Source organism: Schistocerca serialis, chromosome 1 (assembly GCF_023864345.2).
Source record: "Schistocerca serialis cubense isolate TAMUIC-IGC-003099 chromosome 1, iqSchSeri2.2, whole genome shotgun sequence".
NCBI classification, from domain to species: Eukaryota; Metazoa; Arthropoda; class Insecta; order Orthoptera; family Acrididae; genus Schistocerca; species Schistocerca serialis.
Window position 1 is genome coordinate 1,234,858,105 of NC_064638.1, and position 19,849 is coordinate 1,234,877,953.

The window sequence follows — 19,849 nt, forward strand, 5'->3', positions numbered from 1 at the left end:
TGATTTATGCATAATGTACATGATGTCTGTGCCAGAGGAATCCCCGTTGCATCTAGAAATAAACTCTCTTGCAGACAAAAGGGGACGGGGCTATACGAGCTGAGTGAAATAAAGCTGAAGTGATGAACGCCAATCGCTGTTTATATGGTTGACTGGGTTTGCAAATGATCTGCATTGTTATAGTTACTAGTGAAAACCATAGATTCAAATTGCCAGAGTGGAAATAAATGACTAACAGGAATTACAGGTAAGAAAGATTGCGTATTATCTTCTCGGTGTATCCAAGAAAATGAATTTTGACAGAAAATTTCTGGTCAGACCGCTACATTAGTAAGGGCCAGTTGTACAGTCCTCAGCTAGTAGCCGCATAAGTACTACTCTGAGAGTAGCGCGGAAAACAATGCGTTGTACGGACACATAATAACGCCTAACCGGAGAATAAACATAGGATAACTAAACGGGTGATTGTGGCGGGGTTAGTGAAGTTAACCAGAGAACAAGTTTTGACACTGGCAGGAATAGTTACAGAATTAGTGATGACAAGATTGTTTGTTAGAACAAGGTAGCAGAAGAAACGGGGACTTCACACAAAATATGGATGAATATGACGATTTGAAATTTATTTCAAAATTTCGTACACCCTGCTTGAGAAGCTGGAGGAGCTTATGAACGAAATGTGAAGCTACTTCCTAACATATAATAATACAAGAGAAGGAAAGTTGTTACTCACCATATAGTGGAGATGCTGAGTCGCAATAGGCACAATAAAAAGATTCACACAGTTATAGCTTTCGGCCATTAAGGCCTTTGTCAGCAGTACCACACACACACACACACACACACACACACACACACACACACACACACACACACACACGTCTGCAGACTAGCTAGTACTGCCCCGGTTCGGAAATATCGTAGATCCGGGGCTGATGCACAGAGCAGTCTGAGTTGTTGTGGGGAGGTGGGTAGTCTCCACGTGACCCATGTTTAAGTTTAGTGATTTTGCTGTTTCCTCTTCGTTTATTGCTCTGACATCAAATGAAAACAAAATGGGTTTCTGTGGCCGGGAGCTATCAAGTGAATTAAAATACATTCACATAATTACGGAAGGCTAAAATGTTATTAGTGTCAGATTTTATTTTATTTCCACTTTTCTGACAGTCAAGCATTAATCGCCTTGCAGAACAATGAAGTTATTTTTGTCGGTATACTAAAGAAATTGGGCTTTTATTAATCTTTTCCACTGAGGCAGTCAATTTATTTGAAACGAAGTGTTTAATTCCACACTATTGGCTAGTTTCAATTGTTCACTGCATTTTCATCTTCTGGCTTGTATGGCATTATGCCATAATAAAGAACCAAACATGAGATAATACAGTACTGGTACTCCAAGAAAATTTACATCCGAATCTGGACGTACGGATGTTCACTTTAAGCTGAATTATGCATTTTAGTATGGTTCACGAAATTCCGATGTTCAATATCCTCTAATGTCTTGTTTGTTTTAGGACATAATTAAGATCTTTTAATGTTTTACACATATGAAAATATGGGCTTCCTGCGTCGTCGTAGCTGCGCAAGTGTGGTGATGCCTGTTATCTGGCACTCTGGCAACTGCTGAAACGAACCTATTTCTAACTGGTCACAGGAAAATATTATGAAAGGCACAAGCTACTTAACATTGATGTTGCTATTGGCTGACTACATCATGTGTCCTATGCTCTGAATATCCACTGTCGCCGACTGGCAAGATCACCTAACATGAGCCACGACTGGCTTACAAAAGCGCGTTGTAATCTCGATTTCAATGCTTCGGAAAGTAACATGTAGTGTTTGGTGGAATTCGAATTTATATTTTCATAATACGAAAATATGCAGTGTATATGTTGCTGTACATCAAACATCTTTCCAAAAAGTGTTTTTACAGTTCCGAGGAAAAGTATACTGTTGCTTAACATGGAAAAAGTGTATTTTCGCCCAGGAGAAAGTATATTTTTAACTGGGAAATCCGGGAATTTTTTTTCCCCCCTTGTCTTTGTTGAGGGTGTCATATATCTAGGGAAATACAAAGTCAGTATTCAGTTGCACGCAGTTGTAATTGAGGAAACAGCAAACAAAACTTATTGCAGGGTCTTAACAGTGCTTGCTTCTTAATGATGGTAACAGAGGAAAAATTTTAATCAAAGAAGTTTCATATGAGGTCGTGAAGTGACAAAAATCAAAGAGCAACCTCAAAAATTAGCGAAAGTATGCTAATTATTAATTCTATTAGATGACTCACATTCATGCACTTGAATTAAGGACATTTACAAATGAAATTATTGCATCTGTAATGTTTTCAGTTGGAGCAAGAGATAGCCAAGGTACACAGAGCACATGAGGAACTAGTCCAGGGTTCAGAGCGTCGTGAGCGACTAGAGCGTGCTGCTCGCACTAAGCTGCAGACAGAAGTGCGGCGGCTTCAAGAAGCAAACCGTGCTCTTAGAGAACAGGCTGAATTACTGTCTGCACAGCTTCTAACAGGGCCCCGAGTGTCAGTAGCAGCTGCTGCAGAGCACTCTGCCGATTCACGTCTTAGAGAAGAACTCAATCGACGGGAAATACTAGTTGCCCAACTTATCACACAGAGTAAGTAACATTTTATAGTTTCTCTTCAATACTTTCAATGGTTTACATGAAAAAATTTCCTTCGCAAAAGAACTTCAGAATGAAAAAGGTGAACTTAACTTTCTTGATTTAACAATTTCTATACAGAATAGTTCCTTCAATTTCAACATTTTGCGTAAGGAAACGTATTCAGATAATGTCATCCCTGCTGACTCAACTCATCCAAAAGCTCATAAACTGGCAGTTTTTTCATTCTGCCATTCACCATATGGTTACTACTCCTTTATCACCTGCCAATCAACAAAAAGAATTGAATGTCATCAAAGCTATTGCGCTTAATAATGAGTACAATCAGAATATGATTGATTACATGTTCAGTAAGAAAACTTCCCAAACTGTTCGACTTCGAGCAACAACCTCCCCACTCATAGCAAAGAAGCTAAATAAATTATTTCTGTTTCTTTCTTGAGCAATATATCGTATAGGATAAAAGTCTTCCAATGAAAAAATATAACTGTAACGTCTCCTTTTCTACAGATAACAGTTTAAAGAGAAATCTTGTACATTCAGTAGAGATCGCCAGCGATTGGTTTTCCAATTCAGGGGTTTACAAACTAACCTGTAACAACTGTCCTTCATATTATTGGTCAAACAGGCGGAGCTGTGAAAACAAGATATAAAGAACACCTATTAGGTAAAAAAGGAGCGAATATACACAACTCTACTGTTGCTGAACACCTCCTGACAGCCAGTCATATGCCAAAACATTTGGAAGACACTGTTATCTTACACAGAGAAGACAAAGGGCATAGATTAGATCTGTGGGAAGAGTTACAAATTTTCAAACATCTTGAGCTCAAGGACGGTAATATACTGAACGACCAGTTGAACCTTGCTTGTAGACAATTTTTCGAAGGCTTTAAACCTGTACTGTTTACGGTATAACATTAATGCTGGTAACCTTAGTGGTTTATTTCCTCAGGAAGCTGTGATGCACCTTCAGTGCTTTAAGCTCACTACCCCTTATGTAATGTTGGTTTTCTCACGATGTATGTTTGCTACTACATCGGCCCTTATGTGATTTTGCCTGGCTCTAAAATTTTTGTTTTCCCTGTGAATGTGTATTAACAGGATCGTGTACCAGTGCTCATAATTCTTTCTTGGCAAGAGCCATTATTGTCAATTTTAAAGTTCTGGCATGTATACCGTTTGTGGGCTTCACTAATATAGTAATGTAATTTTTTTATATTTTGGCTGTATATGCCACTGGGCGTAAGTTTCTCGGCGTAAGCGCCACCTGATTTTTTGATGTATAACTACATTACTTGTACCAATGCTCCCATACTGTTATAACGGGAGTGTTAAACGCCTTCCTTCTTTTTATTGTTACTTTACCTAAGGACTTTATTAATACTGATAATTTACACGTTGCCTTTGTACCTCAATTGGCACATGTTTCTCGGCACGAGCGCCACCGGCCCTGTTTTCAAAGTAACTACGCTCGCCGATTACACTCAGTCGGTTGTGAGCCCTGCAAGATCCATGAGCTATTTTATATTTATGTGACAAACCCTAATTCTAGGGCAATATTTTATTTTTGACACATGGATCTATGCCGACAATTGTAAAAACGGCGATGGTACATTAGTCCTTACTAATGTAAAATTGTAAGTACCAGTCGTTGTTATCATACTTCTGTAATGCAAGAGTTCTCTAATTTGTGTTAAAATTTATTCTTGGCTTAAAAGTTTCATACTTTTCTAATGTAAGCTATGATGTTCATTGTCCTTGGGCTACCTTCTGAAGAAGACAAATTTATATTTGTCGAAACCTAGGTAAAGAATTTCTTTATCCATTGCAACTGGTTGGCTGTTTATAATTTTATTATGTGAAACTGTTGCAGTTGTGCAGCTATGTTTAAAATAGTCAACTTCTAACAGTTCAGTTAGGATCAGAGAAATGTAAGAGTTGTTCCATTTCACAGATTAACACTGCGTCCTGTGGTTTAAAAACCGATCAGCTCTTCCCGTCTGTCTGATCATTACTATTTTTCATAAAATGTAGATACGTTGACAACTTAAATGGAAACCACATAAGATAGAGTTATGCGTGTTTGATTGTAACGTAGGTCTTGATTCCATGTACCGTATGGTACTATCAGCTCGAAAGTGGCAAACATGTAGTTATGTCTCTCTGATCCTAAATGGGCGACTTGTCCCCAGTTCACTGGCAGTGTAGCTAATATTAACTGTGTACATTGTTTTGCTACCAAACAATGCTAATGTTTTTGGTTAACTTGCCACGTCAGATTCAGATAAAATCCCAAGATTTCAATGATTGTGTCTGTCATCACCATCAGGTACTAATTCTCATTGTCATAAAACTTGTGCGGCACCTAATTTTACGCCCAGAGGAAGGTATCGGATTGGCTAGATTATGTCACAGATATGGTGTGTGCTCAGGTGGCACCCTCTGCATTCATAGATTAGGTTTGCACTCACTGTCAAGCTTCGCTTGCATCACCACTATTTACATTGCACAGTAAACTAAGAGAAGTCGGGTGTGCTCTTTCTTGATCAAGTTCTTGCTTCTGTGTGTTGCTAAATGCCGTGCATAAGCTGTGCGTCTATTAACATTGTTATCACATCATTTAATTTCAGCTGCTGCCTGGATAATGAGAGTCCAAAAAGTTGATGCGTGAGCAAGAATATGCATTTATTCAGATAAAATCATCTGTTTACTTAACAGACTATGCTCACTGCTGATTTTTCAAATTTTTTGTGTTTTAAAGTCATGCTGTTGACAACACAGCGATCAGCTTCAGACCAAGATTATCTTTAACAGGTTGCAACATTTCTTTAATTTTCCCAGGTGGCAGGAAGATTGATCTGATCTGTAGCCTGTTTAAGACTCTACCTATCTTAGAATTTTTGCACTGCAGTATGGAAGCCACACTCTGTTGGTCTTCCTGGCACCACATTATAATTTTATTATCAACATTGACGTAATATCGTGGACATAATACCCATTCCTTCTGAACCGTATCATCAGATTTTTAATCCCTGAGGCACTGTGTATTAAGGTGTTCATTCTGAGCGGGATGATTAAAGCTACGCCCATTAGGTATGGGTTCATATACGTCAGTTTTGAATACACGGAATGGCAGAGTTCTCCATTTACTTTCCATTCAACCATCACATCTAACTGCCATGAAATCAAATTAAAAATGTAGCTATAGCTATAGCTGGTGACAGTGGTGAGCCCATGGTTGTTCCATAAGTTATTTCGTAATAATTTCCACTGCAAAAAAAGTATATGGTTGTTAAGGTGTATCAAAACAATTATAAAATTTCAGGGGAGAAATGAGTGAGCAGTAGCTTTAATGCATCTTCTACTGATACTTTCGTAAAGAGAGAGCCCATATTTTGTTAGTGAGGCACTGCAGCAGTTAATTGACCATATGAGCAGTATATATCCTAACCTAAAATTACAGCAGAGATGGAGGAGGACAGGAAGTTGCTTTTCTTACATGTGTAGGTTGAATGGAAAGCAGGTAGACAACTTGTCCATTCTGTATATTGACAACTGATGCATACAGATCTGTAAGTCAACAGTTATTGGTTTGATCATTCAGCTCAGAAGAGAACTGTGCTGAACACTCTGATACATGGAGCCTGCAATGCTTCAAACAAGGAGCACCTCAGCTCAGAGATTAAAAATCTGATGACAGTGTTCAGAGGGAACAGGTACTCTGTCCGTGATATTCAGTCAGTGCTTACAAAGAAGTTAAGATATGATGCCTTTCCACCAAGCCAGGAGGACCAACACACAGTGTGGCTTCCGTTCTGCATTACAACACCTCATAAGACAGAGTCCTAAATAGACAATGAATCAGAATAATATTCTTGCCACCCAGGAAAATTAAAGAAAGGGTGCAACCTGTTACAGATAATAACAATCTGATGGTACTAATTGTAATAGGTGCACACAGGCTATACACTTACAAGGGAACCTTCCCATCGCACCCCCCTCAGATTTAGTTACAAGTTGGCGCAGTAGATAGGCCTTGAAAAACTGAACACAGATCAATCAAGAAAACAGGAAGAAGTTGTGTGGAACTATGAAAAAAATAAGCAAAATATACAAACTGAGTAGTCCATGTGCAAAATATGCAACATCAAGGTTAGGGTGAGCTCAGGAGTGCCGTGGTCCCGTGGTTAGCGTGAGCAGCTGCGGAATGGGAGGTCCTTGGTTCAAGTCTTCCCTCGAGTGAAAAGTTTAATTTTTTATTTTCAGACAATTATCAAAGTTCAGGCACTCACACATAATCCACTTCGCTCTTCAAAATTCCAGGACATGTTCAGATTTGCTTGGACATATGCAGGATTTGACGGTCCACACACTGAAAAATTTGAAAACGTTAAAAACATATGTTTTGACAGAGCACAGGAAAAACTGTGCGACTGTGAAACTGTTGCGTTCATTTGTTGCAGTTTATGTGACAAACCCTTATGTTTTCATCACTTTTTTGGGAGTGATTATCACATCCACAAGAAAACCTATATCGGGCAAGGTAGAAGAGTCTTTTTACCCATTCGCCAAGTGCACAAGTTAGGTAGGTTGACAACATATTCCTGTCATGTGACGCACATGCCGTCACCAGTGTCGTATAGAATATATCAGATGTGTTTTCCTGTGGAAGAATCGGTTGACCTATGACCTTGCGATCAAATGTTTTCGGTTCCCAGGCACGTCCTTTCGTCTACTAATCGCACGGTTTTGTGGTGCTGTCGCAAAACACAGGGAACAGAGACATCAATGAACGAACGGACAGATCATAACTTTGCGAAAATAAAGAAAGTAAACGTTTCACTCGAAGGAAGACTTGAACCAAGTACCTCCCGTTCCGCACCTGCTCACGCTAACCACGGGACCACGGCGCTCCTGAGCTCACGCTAACCTTGATGTTGCCTATCTTGCACATGGACTACTCAGTTTGTATATTTTGCTTATTTTTTTCATAGTTCCACACAACTTCTTCCTGTTTTCTCGATTGATTTGTGTTCAGTTTTTCAAGGCCTATCCACTGTGCCAACGTATAACTAAATCTGAGGGGGTTGCGATGGGGAGGTTCCCTTGTTAGCAGTGTGTGGAAGTGTGAACTTGATAAATAAAGAGCATAGAGGACGACTTCTCATAGTTTATGGTCAAGTGCAAGTGATGGCACAGCAAGCGACACTGGACGGCAAGTGCAGACCTAATCTGTGGATGATGAGGGCGCCACCTCAGCATGCACTATTTTCGTACATACTCATGCTAATCAGATGCCTTCTTCTGGGTGTAAAAGTCGGAAACGCCATTTTCACAACACTCAGACTACCTCCATCGACGTCAGGAGTTATCATCTAAAGCTGGGGAATACAATACAAAAATAACCTCACTAATTTTAAATTCCCATGTGATCCACTTACTTGCTTTATGACATACGAAGATGGTTTGATCAGTAAATTTCCATGAAAGAATGGAACATTTTTGTTGCACCCTCATGGTTGCTAAGCTTCATTATTTTAAGAATCGTATAAAGAAATTCAACAATTTACAGCGTATGTTTTATTGTTGGCAGCCATCTGAATTAGTGAGTATGTCTGCTGCATTTGAAAATGGAGAAGCAAGGTTTTGTGCTGTTATTAAGCAGTTTCATTTGAAGGGTTGATCTGCTGTACAAATAAAGACAGAATTGGATGAAGTGCACTTGGACTTTTCACAATCATTGAAGATGATTTTCTTTTGGATTAACGAGTTTAAACACGGTCAGACAAGAACCAAAGACAAAGCGTGCTCCAGCTGTCCAGTTGAGGTCACCTCATAGGAAACCAGTGACAAAATCCATGATATGGTTATGCAAGACCGCCGAATAAAAATTCGCGAGATTGCTGAGATTGCACACATCTCAACTGAGCGAGTGCATAGGGTCCTGTGCAGAGAATTGGCTCTGAAGCTGTGTGTGAGATGGGTGCCACAGTTGTTGACCAAAAGTGTATTTGGCACATTTCAGCAAAACGTCTAGCTATTTTTAATCATAATCTGCAAGACTTTTTGCGCCGACTTGTGACTGTTGATTAAACCTAGATCATTCATTACACACCAAAGTCAAAACAATGGACAAAGGCTGGTAAAAGTGCACTCAAGAAGGCAAATACAGTTTTGTCAGCTGGTAGAGCACTGATTTTTGGGAGTCGCAAGCAATAATCCTCATTGATTATCGTATTTTACACACTATAAGACACTACAAGCTGTAAGATGCACCTTAATTTTTAAGCAGTGTTTTTTAGAAAAACTTTTTACAATTTTTATTATTAGATTTCAAGGCCAGACTAAAAAAAAATTCTGAGTATAGAATACTGAACTGACCTTTAAAATCCCTGTAAATTGTCAACTGAACTTTCTCCTCCTCCTGTTCGTCATCATCGCTGTCCTCTTCATATGTAAGATGATCTGCACTGCCATTGAGAGTGTTACTCATGCTGCACTTCTTGAGAGGTTTAACAATAATGTTTTCTCTCAATCTGTACCACGACTGTTTTATCCACTGACATGCTTGTTTGATTGTAGGTCGTTTTAAAGCTTCCTTTGGCGTGAATTCATGCTGAGTTTCATCAATCATCCAATCCTTTCATTTCTCTCTCATATACACTTTAAATGGATTATTTATCGAGACATCAAGAGGTTGCAATTGTGAAGTAAGTCCTCCCGGAGTAACAGCAAGTGCTATATGTCCATGTCTCAGTTTCTCTTTCACAGATTTTTTCGAATGGTTACTAAACTGAGCGCGAGAAGAACTCTTCTTCAATAAAGCCCCTTTCCTTCTCACGCGTACGCTGTTAATCCGTAATTTAGCGCAGCATGAAAGGACAACAATGTAGTGCATTTTTTCATGTCCACTTGTTTTTATAGACAGTTTTAGCATCTTTTGTTGCAACTGTTCTGTTACTTAGCACATCAAATGTCAGAGGAGTTTCATCCATATTCGCTGTTCGGCTTAGTTCCAAACTGGTTTTCATTTGATGTTGAATAGTAAAGTGATGGAAAGATGCTATCTTCTCTTGATGCTCTTGTCGCATTTTCTGAGATAGTTTGCTTTTGGTTCACATGCTAAGTCCATGACGCTTCATAAACCTGTAGCATCATCCACAACCAATTCCATCCTTGAAGTCTGTTAAGTTGCACTGTAGCGCTAGCTTACAAGCCTATATTTGAATCGTGTTTGTATTAATTCCGGTGCCATTTTGACGTTGTCCATGAATCCATTTCAAAATGTGAACTTCTTGTTTTGGCCATTTTGCATTCAATCATCTATTTGCACATTAAGTCTTGTTCATTTTTTTCAGTTCTTCTTTACTAGCCTGCCAATCACAAATAGTTTTATCTGTTGGGGGAGGGCTGAATTGCCACTTAGCTGCTCTGTTTCCGTGTTCTTCTGCATATGCTACTACTTTCAATTTGTAGCCCATATCATATGAATGCCTTTTATTTTTACCATTACGAAACTAGCTACTAACGAAAATACTGTACTGTTACCGGTAACACACATCATTTTCAGTTAATGTTCTTTGGTACCATAGATTGCAGTGACACATCATAGGCTACATGGCGTTCTGGGTGTTGGTGGGGGAGGAAGGAAACAGTGTTACCAAGCTTGCAAATCCCCGCAACTCATGTTCATCACATCGGTGCACTGCTGCTGTCAGCTGAATCCAGTGTTGCCAGATAGATAGAGATAGATTGCCTGCGGTATCGAATATGTGGCCATTTTTAAGACTGGCGGGAATTTTAAATCAAATACTGGACATTTCTATGTTAATTTAAAGTATAAAACGCACTAGAATTTTGGAGGCAATTTTTTGAAGAAAAAATTGTGTTAATTGTCTGTAAAATACGGTACCTGGAAAGTGGCAGAACTGTATTTGGACACTATTATGCTTCATTTTCGGATTGTTTGAAACTTGTGTTGGCTGAAAAAAAGACCACACATCAGCGATAACAGTGGTGAAAGTGCCTGAATTGGACCTTGAATTGGTTCGTTGACTACCCTTTTCACCAGACTTAGCCCCAGACTTCTCGAACTTGCAACTTGTGGCTTTCTGGGAAGAAATTCTCATTAAGTGAGGGAGTAATAATTGCACTCAATAAGTATTTTGCAGAGTTTATCAGAATCTATTTTTCCATTGTAATGAGAAAGCTAGAGGATCACTGGATCAAGTGTGTATCCCTCAGAGGAGACCGTCGAGATGTAAGACGACTTGTGTATGAAACTAACATTCTTTTTCTTTTGCTTTTTTATCATACTTATCAAACTACTCATGCAGGATGGAACGCATTGCCTTTCCTCGCATCATGTTTTTATTGGCAGCCTTTTTAACAGAAAACAATTGTGGATATTCCTGGATCGAACAATATATAATGTAAGGGAACACACACACACACACACACACACACACTTGTAGCTCCCAAAAAATAAAGGTGGTGTGGTGCATTGAAACACTTAACAGAATAAAATGTTCCACTATGTGTGTGTTTGCGTCACACACCAATCTGCTGAAGGTGACTGGTTGCCTTTCCTTTATTTTACGTATTGTTCCATCAAACAATTTCCGTTATTCAAGTGTAGCTTGTATAACTCTGCTCTTGGAAGACTCGTTTCTTGAATGTTATTTGATAAAGACTCGTTTCGTGAATGTTATTTCATAGTTTGTGGTCTCCTTTTGTTTACATGCTATATTACTAGGTTCTGTATGACCATTCTTCCAGACAAAGAGCTTGCTGCAGCAAAGGAGCGCCAGGAAATTGAATTAGCTGCTCAGAGAGCTACGTTGCAAGAGCAGAGAACACACATTGATATTCTGGATACTGCTCTCACAAATGCACAGGCAAATGTAGTGAGATTGGAAGAAGAGGTTAGTATGTTTTTCCATGATATAAAAGAATGGTTGAGGAAAGTGTATGTAACTGGTTAGTTATCATTAAAGTGCAGATACTCACAGAGGTCCAGTGTGGGCTGTAATTATCGTATGGCAGCGAAACTTGGTAGACGTGCTAATGCATTAATGCAGAACCGACTGATGCTGGAAAAAAATTACCAATTTTAGCCAGCAGGTGAAAATCTGATGATGTACAGCATCTTGTCAACTTCTCTGGAGCTTGTGTTGAACAAATTACGTAAGTGGCAATTAATAATAAAATCAGCATTATGCCTTTTCACTTACTTGACCTTTTGTGCCCACATCCCGTTCCTAATACATTACATACGGAAACATTTCTATTCGACTTTCTTGCATTCACAGTGCCAGATTCGCACCTGGTACCTGGTGCCCAAATTGGAACTAATGATTTTCTGGTGTAAATCGATTCCTCATTAACACATTAAAATATCTACCAAGTTTTTATACCATAAGATAATTGCAGCCCACACTGGACCTCTATAAGTAGCTGCACTTTAATTGCAACCACCTGGTACTTAAATTTTTATTGTCGAATTCATATCATCAGTGGATAATAAAGTTGATTGGTTAACAGTGGGTAGCTGACCCCTATCATTGACCGCTTAAGTTTGTTGTATACATTCTGAAAATTTATCTCTCAAGTACCTCGATGTTTGTTCAGTAACAGAATTTATGGGGTGCAGTTACTGAACTATATGGGGTAAAAAATAGCTACAAACTATGGCATGCACACACTTAATTCAACATGTAAATGTCACTACATATATTCAGATTTCGGTTAAAGACATGGTCAATATGCCTGCATTGGCAATGATGTGGTGCAGACGAATAGCAAAATTCTGCATGACCCGCTGAAGTGTTGGAACGTTGATGCTGTTGGTCTCCGGAATAGCAGTTTTTAGTTCAGCAGTGGTTTTGTGGTTATTGCTGTACACCTTGTCTTTAATATATATCCCCACAAAAAGGAGTCGCATGTGTTCAAAACCAGGGAATATGGTGGCCAATCTGGGCCCATTCCTGTATTCTCTGGGTACCCCAGAGCCAGAATGCAGTCACCAAAGTGCTCCTCCAGGACATCAAACACACTCCTGCTTCGATGGGGCGAGCACCGTCTTGCATGAAACATATCTTGTCAAAATCAGGGTCACTTTGGATAATGGGGATGGAAATCATCTTCCAAAACTTATGTACCATTTGGTAGTCGCCATGCCATCAAGGAATATTGCATCGATTATTGTGTGTCTGGACATTGCTCACCACATAGTCACCTGCCATGGCTGAAGAGACTTCTCGATTGTGAAATGCGGCTTCTGATTCCCCTAAATGTGCCAATTTTGGTTATTGATGAACCCTTCCAGATGAAAGTGAGCTTTGTTGCCAAACCGAACCATACATACCATACTAATTCGCACCATGCCCTGCGGCCAACCGTGCAGTTTGAATGTCCTAATGCGAACTGTTCAGAAGTTATAATGATTTTATTTCACATAATTCAATAATTCTCACCCCGTACTAAGTAACATAGCACAATTTGTATGGCACATTCTTATTACAGTCTTTTGATGTATATTCTTAGAGCTCTAGTTGTCATCTTTCATGTATGAACCTATGACATATTTACTTAAGCTCCAAGACCCTTTTCTCTCTGCTTTTCTGCAAACATTGAACAGTTTTAACAACTTTTAAATAAAGGCAATTTTCTGTGCTGTTGCTCGAAATATAGTTACTTCCCCTTCTTGTTTATTTGAAATGTGAGGTCGTCGTGTACAGTAAGAAAAACCAGCTACTGATGACTGAGCATTGTGGAACACTCGTTTAAATTTTTCTGTGGTTAATAATGGGAAACCTGAGTACTTCAACTTTATGTTGATAATCACATAATAATTTAGGAAAATAAGGATAAACTTAAATTGCAGTGTCAGATTACACCAGCTGAGTTACAATTGCAATGTAAAAATTTCAACAACTAAACTTTAATTAATTGAGGGAAGTAGCAAAGATAGAAATTCAGTGCTTAGCATCAACAAGCACATAAACAAGACTGAGAATGTTGCTGAGCTTACTTCTGAATATTTCTTCAGAGCTAAAGGAGTACACAACACTGTCATATACCAGCTCTGCTATAATTCCTGCACAGCATTTTATATGGACTTGACCTCTAGCCAGTCTTCCACCCAAATGAATAATCAGCATCCGACTGCGTTCAAGAGCACAGCTGACCAGCCAGTGGCAGGACACATGGCTGAGCACAACATGCTCAACTTCAATGGCTGCTGCAGAACTTGTCCTGTGTATCTCTCTGAATTATGTAGATGGGATTTGTCCTTGCAGCACACACTTCAGTCCTGTAACCTTTCTTGCCTCAGTCTCCACTAACTCCTGCCTCACATCTCCATCTACCCCTGTTCTCATTACCCCCACTTCACTCATCCTGCACTCAAACCTTCCTTTCCATAGTCCCCTTTTTTCTCTTTTCTGGCTTCCTGACACAATCCACTCCTCCATGTCATTGTGCAAGACGTTTAACTACTCCTATCTGCACCAGAGCAGCTCGCCAGTACTACACTCCTATCATGTACACTTGCTGCCTCTCAGTTTCGCGCGTGTGCGTGTACGCGCGCGCGGCTAGCTCTGAAGATTGTCGGAAAGCTTAATAAGATTTTCAGGCTTGTTTATTTGCCTTTCAGTAACTCAGGCTCTCAACTATACAGTTAGTTACTATTTTTACTTGTCCATTATTAAAGACTTTCCAACCTATAGATCACTAATTTAAAGTGGTTACAGGAATTTGATGATCAGGACGTAACATAGCTCTGTTCTTTTTCAGTGTCGAAAAAAGCAAGTTTATGTTGAACGAGTGGCTCAGTTGCAGCGTGCACTATCGTCACTTCAGTTAGCAAGTGAGCGTCGAGAGCAGACTGAACGAAAACTGAGGCAGCAGCTGGAGCAAGAGTTGCGTTCAGAGCGTGGTGGTGGTGGTGAAGGAGCAGGGTCTGGAAATGGAGCTGATAACAAGTCAGGAGAATCTGCCGGTAATGGAGCACCATCGAGTAGCGAAGTAATTGCTGAACTAAAACGACAACTGAGAGAGCGTGATGATCGATTAGTACGGCTTGAAGGTGAAGTGGCCAAATGGGAACAGCGATATCTGGAAGAGAGTGCGCTTCGCCAAGCTGCAATAGATGCTGCTAGTATTCCCAAGTAAGGATACCATTCAACACATAGGCATCTTTCTAAAGTATTAGTAGTTTTAATAAATACTGTAGAGTTATTTTTCCCTATCAAATTGCTAACATTGTGCATATTCTTAATTTCACAATTTCCCTGCACTCTACCTACCTGTCTGGCTCTGTAACCAAATGATCAGTGCAACAGACCATTGTGTGGGAGGACATGGGCTCGATTTCTGTACTGCCAGGGATTTTTCCTTGGCAGAAGGACTGGACAAAGGTGCATTTAGCTTCATGATGCCAGTTGAGGAGCTACCTGGTTAAGAGGCTGCAGCTCCAAGGTCAGAATGTCGATGATGGCCGTGAGTGTTGTGTGTGGACACCATGTCCCTCCATACTGCATCCAGTGATTGATGACTGAGGATGACACAGATCAGTCGACTATCACATGGTCCTCAGATCCTGATCATGGAGGGTTTTTTCCCCCCCTTCCTCATCTATTAATTTACGTACTTCAGTTCCAGTTTTGAGCAGCTTGATGTACTGTAGACTTGTATGTCTCAAACAATGCAGTTATCTTTAAGTGTCATTTCTCTCTGTTCTGCTGAGAACACAGCCTTCAGCTACTTACATCACCAAGGTGGTGGTGGTTGTGGTGGTGGTGGGAAGAAGGGCTTGCCAGTAGGAAATGTGATTATTGAATGTGGGTATTTCATTAAGAATAATCAGATGGTTGAAAGAGAGAGAGAGAGTGAGGGAGTGTTGCTTCACAAGTCTACTATCCATCACATTTACGCCAAAAATCCAAATATCATGTTCTGGTGTAACAAGATTGTAATGTTATATTTGCAGTACATTCTCAGTATTGTTCTGAAATTGTAGGGCAACAGTGAATTGATCATACAATAGCTTCAGTTATGAATAAAGCCCCTCTGCAGGTCTTGGGGTTAGAACAGGCCCGAGATATTCCTGCCTTTCTTATGAGGCGACTAAAAGGAGTCGTTCATGTTTCAGCCTGTATGTGATGGGCCCCTGGGTTTGACCTTCATTTTTCAAAATTTTCCTGAAGTGCGAGCCTGTTGAGGAAGGGCCCCTTACATGGTGCAGTGTCCATCTGCGCTGAGACCTCTCACATCCTGGGCATCCCTCCACCACACACCGTCAGGTGGCTTGCGGAGTATGGATGTAGATGTAGATGTAGATCCTTCGCCGACGTGGATCTGCACATCTGCTCAGTCTTCAGCTGTTGGGCAAGGTCACTCTCCTGGGTGCATTTTCTTCCATTCTCTGTGCAGTATCGCTTTCTGCGCTGTCGATGATAATGGACTTCTTAATTCGTTTGTAATATATCCGCCGTCCGCGAATAGGAAAATCTCAGAGTGTGAGTGATAGCGTTTTATTTAAACTAAAGTCTTTCTTCAAAAGTTACAAAACAATATTCGTGAGGTAGGACTGATCCTCCAAGCCTACCAATAACTAAATCAAAGATTCTTCCAAACATAAACTGTCTGTAGTAACCATACAACTTCACCAAACCAAGCCCTGGGCGTCCCGTGAAGAGCGGCACGGAGTCCATGTTGCCATCACCTGAGTCCGGGGACGAGTAGAGGCCCTGCAGGGATGGCTCGGGTACGCTGGCGGCGGTGGACGAAGACGCGGCGGCTACGATGACACCAGTGGGCTCGCTCGGTGTGAACTGCCTCTCCAGGCTCCTGCACCAGCCTAAATACTGCTCGGCACATGGATATGGCTGGCTCTATTTGTAGTCACGTGTCGAGCGGAAGGAAAGAGGTCCGCGGCTGTAGCAACCTCTTGAGGCACCGTGGATGCCTCCTGGTGGTCTCTGGGAAGCGCCTGTGTTACCCGGACGACCGGCCAGGCTGACCCCTACTCGGTCCGGGGCCCGCTGTACCGGTCTGCTTCGCGGGAAGCGACAGTTGCAGGCGCTTAGTCTGGACACAGTAGTTTGTGCCTGATACCCAGCACGGTAGCCAGACCGTTGTGGTAGGGCCACCATGTACCTTGTTGGTTTTAGCCCCTGACCACACAGGGATCGCTCTGCTGATGCCTGCACTGTTAACTCCCCACATATGCCAAGGAGTAGATGCCCGTCACCCTTAGGCATCAGAACTCCCGGCAATGGCCATCCTGCCAGGTGACCTATGCTGCGCTGGGTGGTGCCCGTGGGGAAGGCCACTGGTTGGAGTGGGCGGCATCTGGGCGGATGAGATGCCATGAAGCCTAGTACAGCCATATGTCTTCCCGCATCTCTATTAGCAATGCGAATTGCCAGACATAGGGGATATAAAAATGAAAAAGCTGGCATACTATGCTTACTTTCATTCCATAATGTCATATGGGATTATTTTTTGGGGCAATTCATCAAGCCAAGGTAAAGTTTTCCGGGCACAAAAACGTGCAGTAAGAGTTATATGTGGTGTGAACTCAAGAACATCCTGCAGAAGCCTGTTTAGGGAACTAAGGATACTAACTACTGCTTCCCAATATATTTATTCCTCAATGAAATTCGTCATTAAAAATATATCACTTTTTTAAACCGGCAGCTCAATTCATGGAATCAGTATTAGAATTAAAAATAATCTTCACAAGGATTTAAAGTCACTTACTTTTGTACAAAAAGGTATGCATTATTCAGGAACACACATTTTCTGTAACTTGCCAGCAGCCATAAAAAGCTTAACAACCAGCGAATTTCAGTTTAAGAGAAGCCTAAAGGATTTATTGGTGGGCAACTCCTTCTACTCCATTGATGAATTTCTCAGTAGAACCAACTGATTTGTGCGTGCGTGCGTGCGCGCGCGCTAATGCGCATGTGTAAGTACAATCTAACTTCTCCACCATTTCAGTGCAGAAATGTGTTCATTGTAAATAAGTATTATATTAGTTCTATTACAAGTTTCTTACCTTATAAATAAATAAAAACTTTTTTATTTTAAATTCAGTGCATTAGTGTTTGTAAAACGATTTTCATATCGTGTTCATTAAAAAAATGATGATCATTCCACTTGGGGTCACTGTGGCATGTTTTCTAGGTGGAAGTGTCTGACAGCCAGCAGAGACCTTCTGCCAGGTAATCATTACGGTTCAAGACAACATTGGTGGAGGCTTTTGTCAGCATTTAGGCTGCTAGCAGCAAGACGCAGTCAGTGCCTTCTCTGCATAATAGCAATGGAAATACTATTGACCACAGTGCTGCTAAAGCAGAATTACAGACACAGCCTTTCGAAAATACTTTACCAAAGATGATAAAATAAATATTCCAGAATTGGAATCTAGAACAGCTGCCAACATGGGTAACTTAGAAGTAGATATCATCAGAGTAGTGAAGCAACTTAAATCACTTAATAAAAGCAAGTCTTCTGGTCCTAGTAAGAGTAATCCACCAAATTACAGGCCCATATTGTTAATGTCGATATGCAGAAGAATTTTGTAACATATATTGTGTTTGAACATTATGAATTACCTCAAACAGAACTGTCTATTGACACATGGTCAGCATAGATTTAGAAAACATCCGTCTTACAAAACACAACTAGCTCTTTACTCACACAAAGTGTTGAGTGCTACTGACAAGGGATTTCAGAGTGATTCCATATTCCTAGATTTCCAAAAGGGTTTTGACACTGTATCACACACGTGGCTTGTAGTGAAATTACACGCTTCTGGAATATCATCTCAGTTAAGTTACTGGATTCGTGATTTCCTGTCAGAGGTGTTACAGTTCGTAGTAATTGATGGAAAGTCACCAGGTAAGACAGAAGTGCTTTCTGGTGTTCCACAAGATAGTGTTATAAGCCCTCTGTTGTTCCTTTTCTCTATAAATGATGTAGGAGACAATCTGAGCAGCCATGTTAGGTAGTTTGCAGATGATGCTGTCATTTATCGAGTAGTAAACTCATCAGAAGATCAAAACAAATTGCAAAGCAGATTTAGAAAAGATATCTGAATGACGCATAAATTGGCAATCCGTCAAATTTCGGTTACACAGTGAATCAGCCCAATCTAAAGACCGTAAATTCAACTAAATAATTAGGAATTACAGTTATGAACAGTTTAAATGGAAAGAACACACAGAAAATGTTGTGGGGAAGGCAAACCACACTTAGTGTTTTATTGGCAGAACACTTAAAAAATGTAACAGATCTACTAAAGAGACTGCCAACACTACATTTGTCTGTCATCTTTTGAAGTACTGCTGCGTGGTCTGGGATCCTTATCAGATAGGATTAATGGAGTACATTGAGAAAGTTCAAAGAAAATGAGCATGTTTTGTATTGTCATGAAATAGGGGAGAGAGTGTCAAGGACATGGTATAGGGTTTGGTATGGACACCATTAAAACAAAGGCATTTTTAATTGTGACAGAATCTTATCATGAAATTTCAGTCACCGACTTTCTCCTCAGAGTGAAAAATATTTTGTTGGTGCCGACCTTCATAAGGAGAGATGATCACCATTATAAAATAACGGAAATCAGAGCTCACACAGAAAGATATAGGTGTTTGTTTTTTCTGCACGCTGTTCGAGAGTGGAATAATAGAGAATTATTGTGAAGGTAGTCTGATGAACCCTCTGCCAGGCACTCGGGTGTAATATGCAGAGTATCCATGTAGATGTCCAGTGATACCCTGCTTTTACACTTTTCAAGAGACTCCAAAAAAAAAAAAAAAAAGAAGAATTGTGTAAAATTCAGGAAAATGTGAAATGTGGTAAATAACGTTTTAAGCTGTAAAAATTATGTATAGGATACTCCCTTGCATTTTCTCTTTTTATGTATGTGCACATAATAGTCATCAAAATACTCATGTCAGGGACTTGTTTCTTAACTAATAATGGTTTTACCATTCGTCTTTATCAATGTTTCTGGAATGCCTGCAGCTGTCATTCGTTATTTAAATAATGAAACACTGCATCAGTTAAATATTTTTCATGCTTAGCACAGTGTGTTTTGAGAATCTTTTCATTATATCAAGTGAAAATATTTACATAAGTATTTTGTGCGATGTTTGCATATGTATAGTTCTGCGTCTCTTGAACTGTAGTCATCTTT

The 19,849-nt window shown here is 40.2% G+C and overlaps 1 protein-coding gene across 1 annotated transcript in view; it reads left to right on the forward strand.

Annotated features, from left to right (window-relative positions):
• LOC126419217 (angiomotin-like 2a) overlaps positions 1–19,849 on the forward strand; it is a 133,494-nt gene that overhangs the window by 48,487 nt on the left and 65,158 nt on the right. The window contains exons 7-9 of the mRNA XM_050086356.1: positions 2,346–2,631; positions 11,419–11,564; positions 14,437–14,810. Of these exons, the coding sequence (XP_049942313.1) occupies positions 2,346–2,631; positions 11,419–11,564; positions 14,437–14,810 (806 nt within the window). The remainder of the gene's footprint in view (positions 1–2,345; positions 2,632–11,418; positions 11,565–14,436; positions 14,811–19,849) is intronic.